Source organism: Mytilus galloprovincialis, chromosome 5, assembly GCF_965363235.1.
Source record: "Mytilus galloprovincialis chromosome 5, xbMytGall1.hap1.1, whole genome shotgun sequence".
In the NCBI taxonomy this organism is placed as follows: domain Eukaryota; kingdom Metazoa; phylum Mollusca; class Bivalvia; order Mytilida; family Mytilidae; genus Mytilus; species Mytilus galloprovincialis.
The window spans coordinates 91,476,379-91,485,362 of NC_134842.1; the positions used below are offsets into that span (position 1 = coordinate 91,476,379).

An 8,984-nucleotide genomic window follows, 5' to 3' on the forward strand; every position below is an offset into this window, starting at 1 on the left:
CTATTGCAATACATAAACAAGTATATACATACAATGTGGAAAACATGCGTCATAAATGAATGATAAGTATGTTCTCTTTTCGTCCGTTTTCCAAGTTTTTATTTCTAACTTAATCATCGACACAAAAAAACTTTGATAAACGGGAAAAAATCAAAACGGCAAGTTAAGTTACGTATTTTCAAATTGATTAGATATCTAAACTCTCAAATTTCAAACTAGTTTTGGAATTTTGAAATTTTGATTTTTACGAAATTTTCCGCAAAACTAAAAAAAAAAAAATTTTTGGAATATCGATATTTTGAAACTTCGATCAAAAATCGAGAAATAATTCGAAAAAGAAAATTTAAAAATTTGTTTTCCCTATTTTTAATTGTTTAAGTGCTACACGGACCGATAACTGCAAATTTACGTTACAATTAACATATTGCATGTTCTTTGTATAAATATGCGTGTAATATTTGCCACTGTCCGTTATTTTTTTTTATATCCATCAATGGTAAGCCATCAGCACTGTGCAATAGTTGTGCAAATCTTCTATGGTTCAGCGAGATGAGACGTCCGATATTGAATTTGGTCGATTCTAACATCATATCTGAATGAAATTATCATGATCGTATATAAGCAAATTATAGATTTTTGTTAATTCCAAATCATAATTATAATGCATTCGATTGTATGCACAAACGTGTGAACATAGCCAAATATACCAAATGTATGTGCATTTAACGCGTTATCGAAACGTATTGTGTGCACATCTTCTTATAACGTCAACAATACATGTGCAGGTCTATTGGTAACGTCTATGATATTTTTTTGTAACGTCACAATAGCGCCCAGAAGAAACCTACTTCTCTGTTGTCGAAAGGAGCTTTTACTTCACGACCGCAAACATTAGTGTATATGATAAAACTGACCATTCTTTGAAGATATTGAGATTTAAGAAGAATTCATCAAAGACGAAGGTAAGTTGCAATTTTTATATTTATACAAATAGATCGAAAATATTATACTTTGATAGAGATCCACTCGATTTCCGTAGTAGTCCTGATATAGATTGTAAGCGGTTTTGTTTGGTCTTTGTTTTCAAAACATTTTGGAAATACATAAATCATAAATAAGTTTGGCATTATGTTGTATGATCCACCACTGTCCCAGGTAAGGAGGAGGGTTGGAATCCCGCTAACATGTTAACCCCGCAAAATATTCTGTATTTATGTGCCTGTCCCAAGTCAAGAGCCTGTAATTCAGAGGTTGCCGTTTGTTTATGTGTTACACGTTCATTCTTTTTACATAAATTAGGACGTTAGTTTTCTCTTTTTAATTGTTTTACTTTGACATTTCGGGGCCTTTTATAATTGACTATGCGGTATGGGTTTTACTCATTGTTGAAGGTGGTACGGTGACCTATAGTTGTTAATTTCTGTGTCATTTTGGTATCTTGTGGCGAGTTGTCTCATTGACAATCATACCACATCTTCTTTTTTTTTATATTATATTTGGTATCGATGTATAATAGACAGATTTTTCGCCTGTTTAAGATAAATATTTAAATGAGGTCCACCATAAATTAAAAAAAATCTACATTTAAGCTAGCTATTATTTGGAAGAGCATAGTAAAATAAAAGGAAATATATTTTCATTAAGTAATTCTGGCTTAGTTGTTGGTATTGCATAATAGTCAAATCTAACTTTTGAACGCTGGGATTGAGAGACAGGAATTAACTTGTTTCTTCTCGTCTTTCTCATGAAGCATAATCTACAAATAAACTAATTTTCTCGTTTGGATTTTTTTACATTGTCATTTCGGGGCCTTGTATAGCTGACCATGAGGTATGGGCTCATTGTTGAAGGCCGTACTGTGACATATAGAAGTTCATTTCTATGTCATTTTGGTCTCTTGTGGAGAATTGTCTCATTAGCAATCATACCATATCTTTTTTTTTTTTTTAATTCTAAACATTAATAAAAAAAAAAAAAAAAAATAAGAAAGAAGACGATAAAAAAAGAAACCACAAAAGCTATGTACAATCTTCATGTAAATACTCGCTAGTATAAAGGAATGCTTTTTTTTATTCCCCTTTTCAGGTTTCCGTCTCTCTGCATTCAGGAACTAAAGTTTACATGGTAATGTTATTTCATGGTTTTACCCTTTGCTCATATACGTCAGATGTTTTATTGTTGACTTGGTTTATACTATTTTTTTTCTTCTCGTTAACAACATGTTCTTATGCCTGTTTAAAGTATCCCCTTTTTTATTTATTAGAAATCTGTGCAATAGTGCATCACTGGACAAGTCTGAAATGTCAGACCACCAGTATGATGTGGCGTTTGACGATAGGGAAGGGGACCAAGACTACCAGAACGAAGAAATGTTTTCTCAGTAAGTATATTATTTTAACTTATATCATGGAAGACGACACATACATTAACAACAGTCAGGCATGTTTTCATTTTTTCATGGAGGTATACGGAATTTAGTTCACTCTTTATTACCGGAGGATTGTCATTCATAACTCTACTCCACGAATATAGAAGATAGTCAAACATACAGGGGAAAAACAGAATCTAGCAATACTAATATTGTTAGGCATGAATATCAATAATTGTGATGTTTTAAATTTTAATTAAGGGATATTATAAAATTAAAAAAAAAATCAAGTCCAAAAACTGAGGAAATTTTTTATGTTATAATTATAAATAAAAGACAGAATCTCTGAGCTCTATATGGTTTGCATTATAGACCATCGTTTTACATTATCATTTCTTTATTTGTATTGTCGTCTCAAGATCACTTGTACAAATGTATCCACCCACAAAAACTGACCGCCACAAAATCGCCAAAAGTGGTGTGGCCAATCAATCAATTAGTCAATCAATGTACCTGTGATTTGTGGTGCATTTTTGTTTTTGCCGTATTACATTGTTTAAACATCGGGTTAGAAGAAGAATGACTAGTAGTTCCGGTGCTCTCCCCGAACTATTTATAATTCACCAGGGACTTTCTATACTATTTATTATAGAAAGTCCCTGAATTAACCTATGTATTTATTACCCCCTCGATCAATGGTTACGTATCAGAGTGGATATGTGTTGGTTCAAAGCGATAACTTTCTGCGTCAAATGTATACAGCGGTGACTTTCTGTGTCATGGATATAAAGCGGTGGCTTTCCTTGTCAAGGGTATATACAGTGGTGGCTCTCTGTGTCAAAAGTATAAAACGATGGCTTCAACAGATTTTAAAAACGGTTGCTCTCTGTGTCAGGTGTATAAAGAGGTGTTCCTATGTGTCAAGGGTATTAAGCGATGGCTTTCTGTGTCAGGGGTATACACTGGTAATTCTCTGTGTAAATGGTATAACGCAGTGGCCCGGCCCTATGTGTCAATGGTATTAAGCAATGGCTTTCTGTGTCAGGGGTATACAATGGTTGCTCTTTGTGTAAAGGATATAACTAAGTGGCCCTATGTGTCAAGGGTATTAAGCGATGGCTTTCTGTGTCAAATGTAAAGAGTGGTGTTTTCTGCGCCAGAATTATACAGTGTGGCTCTTTGTGTCAACAGGATTAAGCGGCTACTTTCTATGTCAGAGGTATAAAGCGGTGGCTCTCTGTGTCAAGGGTATAAATCGGTGGCTCTTTATGTCATTTAGGAGTATAAAGTCGTGTCACTCTGTTACAAAACATTGCACATCATATAACCTGTTTATTTTATGATTTTAATTTAAAAAATATTACTATATATACAAATGTTTTTATGCATAACAATACTTCCAAAGTTATGTTATGGCGTAAGAAAAATGAAAACCGGAGGTGAACGTCCTGTATTAGCACTAGGGCCAATACGCCCCCCCCCCCCCCCCCCTTGCTTTTTTTCTGTATTAGGCCTGTTGCTCCCGTATTGGCCTGTTCGAAGAGCAATATTAAATCTTGATGTATATCGACAGTGGAACGTTTTCAGTATTGCACATGCTGATTTATCCGTATAAAGGCTTATTTGCTCATATCATCTAATAAAACAAATTACTGTATTTTCTTTCAGGTCGGCTCAGAAAGAACAAGATCTTGAGTCAGACATTGGGAAACTCGATATGATCGAAGAAGAAATTAAACGAAAGAATGAAAGAATTATTGAATTAGAATTAATGCTAGAAGAAAAGCAAGACTGGTTCAATCTGAAGACACAAATGGTTAAGAAGCTTGAAGGAGAACTCAATTATGTGCATGCACGCCATCCAGAGCGTTTTACCTTCGATGACGCCGGGACAAGCTTGGTACCTAAGTCATTGGAACAAACATTAAAAGATCTTGAGCGAGAAGAGAGAGAAGAAACATTCCGTACAAAGTACATGCCTGTTTACCACAGAGAAACGGAAGTTTTCCGTAAACGAGGCAAATACCCAACTAATGTCCCGTATTTTAATGAGGTATCCATGGCATCAGAATTCCTAAAGAAGAAATATTTAGAGTCGTTTGGCGAGTGTTTTTGTTTAGATTACAAAAAGAAGTCTTTTCCAGTAAAACCAGACCCATCCCCTCATACACACCTCAGACCATCCCAGTCAACGTTTATACAACAAGAAGGTAACAGGAAATTCTTGGTTTCCGGTCATCTTGGTGAAGTAGAGCTACTCCCAGCTATCACAGAGGCATGTGATCTAGAAAGGTTTTCAACAATTCCTGCAAACCAGTCTTTAACCGGATTGGATGATTTGAAAGTTACGTATTCAATAGAAAACTTAACCAGGACCAAGAATAGTCAATATGATGAAGATTGCGGCTGGAAATACATGACATCGATAAACATTGCCTACGAGCTTAAACTTGAGAAACAAGTCAATTTTGATGAGAATCAGTTAAGAAAGAAGTGTGGTGATACCCCTATAAAATCTGGAATCATGACAAATAAATCAGTTGGGAAGAACTGGTGGCAAGGGGGAGAAAGTTTTGATATGTGGAGGACAAGACCAAAGCTTGGACGTCCAACATCACCAAGCCCATTTAATGATAAAAATCAAGCAGACCATGCTAATGTTGTAGAATTGATAAATGGAAATAATCAATTCAATACTGTAAGTGGAACAGCCAAACAACTTCTAACTGAAACATTAAAAGATCATGGTCTCAAGAAATCTTTAAGCATGGAATCCGTATTTGAAGGAGATGGTACAAAAATGCGCCCAAATTTTATATGGCGGATGGGAGACGAATGTGTTTCCTTAGAAAAGTATATTCATGTGTACACCAGAAATCCAGAAGAATTGTACGAAGCTGTAAAAAAACGGGCTATTGAAAAAGAGGAAGAAGAAGACTATGAAGAAAATGTATTGTATGCTGAAGAAATCAAAGCTAGTCTAATCGGTATCGATAAAACTAAAATTAAGTCAAATTTGAGAATTTTGGATAATTTTATAAGAGAAGAAGAAGAAAAAGAAAAAGCTAAATCAACACTGAAACAAGTCAACACTGAGAATGCTGATGAGGCAATATATGGTACCCTTAATGAAAAAAATAGAGCCGATGAGGAAAAGATAGTTCTGCAACCAGACCAAACCGGAAGTTGTTACGAGAATACAGACGGTTCAAATGAAGTCGGTTATGAGAAGAAAATGAATACTACCTTTGAAATAATTGAAGAAATCAAAGCTAGTCTAAAAGGTTTCGATAAAAATAAAATTAAGTCAAATTTGAGAATTTTGGATAATTTGATTAGAGAAGAAGAAGAAAAAGCTAAATCAGAACTGAAACAAGTACACACTGAGAATACTGACCAGGCCGCCGTAGATGTAACCAGAAATGATAAAATAAGAGACACGGAGGAAAAGATAGTTCTGCCACCAGACCAAACCGGAAGTTGTTACGAGGATACAGACGGTACAAATGAAGTCGGTTATGAGAAGAAAATGAATACTACCTTTGAAATAATTGAAGAAATCAAAGCTAGTCTGAAAGGTTTCGATAAAAATAAAATTAAGTCAAATTTGAGAATTTTGGATAATTTGATTAGAGAAGAAGAAGAAAAAGAAAAAGCTAAATCAGAACTGGAACAAGTCCACACTGAGAATACTAACCAGGCCGCCGTAGATGTAACCGGAAATGATAAAATAAGAGACACGAAGGAAAAGATAGTTCTGCCACCAGACCAAATCGGAAGTTGTTATGAGGATACAGACGGTACAAATGAAGTTGGTTATGAGAAAGAAATTAATACTTGTTTTGACATATTTTTTGAAAAACCAAAGAAAAGAATGTCTAAACCCAAACTTTCTTCCGAAAAAAGAAAACCCGCCAACCTGATGCCTAACGTCATAGACCAGAATATTAAGAGGAATGAAAACAAAGAAGATGTAAAACTGGAGGAAAAGAAAATGACTTGTTTTGACATTATGTTTGAAAAACCAAAGAAACATACTTCTAAACCCAAACTCTCCTCGGAAAAAAGAAAAACATTCAATCTGATGCCGAACGTCACAGACCAGAATATTAAGAGCAGTGAAAATATTGAAGATGTTAAACTGGAGGAAAAGAAAGTTTATACTAGTTTTGAAATTATGTTTGACAATCCAAAGAAAAAAAGTACTAAACCGAAACTCACTTCTGCTGGAAGAAAGGCAAAGTTTCAATTGAAATATTCTATTGATGAAAAGAAAGATAAAAGTGTTGATAACGAACAAAACGAAGATGCAACAACTGCTGACAGTCATATTGTTGTTGAAAATATTGATGATACATGTAAATACAAAGAAGAGCAGGAAATGAAGAAAAATGTAAGTTTTGATGTCTTTTTCGAGAATCCCAAGAAACTCAAACCTAAACCAAAGCTGACCTCTACCAATAGAAAGCAAGAAAACGAAACAAAATACAACGTTGGTGATAACGAAGTCCAAAAAGAAGAGAATCATGAGAAATCGCATATAGAACATAGTAAAACAACTGAGGTAAACCTTTCAAATGGAGGAAAACTCGGAGGAAAGTTTACAAATGACGTTTTGATCAAAAGGAAAGATAACAATGAAAATGGGTTCAGATTCTCATTTCTTCATTATACTACTACTAGCCCAAGCAGAATCCCTGTTATGGTTAGATCTAATGGACAAAACACGCCTTTAACAAGACTAAATAATGAACGGCCACAATTAAATTCAGTCAGACGTATTCCTTTCAGTGTATTGAAGGTTACTAACACATACAAAGCCAACATTACTGGTCCTTTAGCTGTAAGATCGACCCTGGAGAGCAAAATGTCTGTAAGACGAGGAACTGATCTCAAAATCAATAGCACAAGAAATGCCAAAAGTCCAAACGATGACAGTGGATTGCCTAGAAAGAGAGAGAGAGGTACAAAATTGCCTAGAATCACTCGGGCAAGAAAATCTAGAATACCGGTCCGAATAAAGGACTTTGTTTGGAATACTTACAAATATGACGACAAGCTAAAAATAGATGAAAGTCGACGCTTACTTACACCTTTAAGCAGAATTCCAATTCCAAAAGATAAAATACGTCGTCTACGTGACTGTAATATACCAAGGCTCGATCCGAATGAACATTTACCCCAAATATTTCATAGTTATTCAAAGGGAGAAGAGCAAGCTAAAATTCATGAAGCAAAACGAAATCTTGTTCCTTCTAATCCCATGACCATAGTCGAGAAAGGCGGAAGAACTTGTCCAGGGTCAACATCAGAATTTCTTCAGCTACCGTCAACGACTACCCAGAATGCAATGGTAAAAACAAGTTATCCTGTATCAACTTCAGGATTAACTCGCCACACGCAGATAAATGGAAGAAAGGAATCCGTAAATGAAAACAGAATAGTATCTTCTTCTGTTATGGGAACGTTACCACCAATAGTTGGCAAGAATGACACTCAAATAAACAGACCCCTGTCAGCCTCTGGATTCGCAAAACTTCCTCCAATAAAAAGCACAAACAAAACAATTGAAATGGATCGTCCAATGTCGTCTGTTAGGTTATCGCCGATGTTTGCCGCATTCGAGAAAACAGCGAATCGACCATTATCGGCACGTGGATCACCAAGTCTTCCACCAATGATCGATGGAAACACGTTCGAAATGTGCCGACCAACGTCATCACTATCTGGGTATACACTAATCCCACCCATACCAAGTTATAAGCGAGGCTCCGTTGAAGACGAAAATGTACCAGTTGAAGAATCAAACCGATAGAGAGGAAACTGATTTACCACCAACAAGGCAGAATAATTTTGATTTTGTTTTGATATTTTATTTTGATGTTTTGTTTTATTGAAATAAAAGATTTATTCTATATACATTGACATGGATTGAAAAGTAAACAGTCAACAAAGGAAAACATTCAGAAAACTTAAACATTAGAAACAAGTTTTATGGGAAATGAAAATGGTATCTTACATTTATGAGGCTTTGTATGGCAAGGGAAGTTTGTTTTCATTTATTTAGTCTTTAATTTTTTTTGGACGTATTTCTCTATTCTTGATTTGTTTTGTCCATTATTCTCTTTCCCCTCATATGTATATTTAGATAAATAGATAATTTTGAAAGATACACGAAGATGCAGGAGAAGGACACAATACAAAGGATTACTTCTTACAAATCTTACAATATATGAGCCGCGTCGGATAGAAATCGACCTTATGCAAATCTAGTTACCTATTTGGTTTTAAAAAGAAGTTTAACAGAAAGTCTAGGGCTTTGTGCTATAGTTGAGTTATTTATCGAATGCTTAAAAACAGACCAAACTTCATCCTCTATTTTATTGTATTTCGTATATGAATGTTCCAAAATCAACCAGTCTTATGCATTTACATATCTACGTACACTTGCATAAGGTCGATTTCTATCCGACGCAGCTCATATGTTGTAATATGTTCGGAAAATTCATTTACTATTCGATTGCTAAATCTCGATGAAAATAACACTCCATAATTTTCGTCAAACCGAAGTGCCTCCTGGATTGATATTCATTCGAAACGCTCTATTCGAACTTGA

At 34.9% G+C, this 8,984-nt stretch overlaps 1 protein-coding gene across 1 annotated transcript; it reads left to right on the top strand.

The window, feature by feature from the left end:
- Positions 1-837: 837 nt before the first annotated feature.
- On the top strand, positions 838-8,285 carry LOC143076705 (uncharacterized). Its single transcript, XM_076252548.1, has 3 exons — positions 838-962; positions 2,264-2,380; positions 4,037-8,285. Exons 2-3 carry the CDS (start codon positions 2,301-2,303, stop codon positions 8,181-8,183), a joined length of 4,227 nt encoding a protein of 1,408 aa, XP_076108663.1. The 5' UTR covers positions 838-962; positions 2,264-2,300; the 3' UTR covers positions 8,184-8,285.
- Positions 8,286-8,984: the final 699 nt, after the last annotated feature.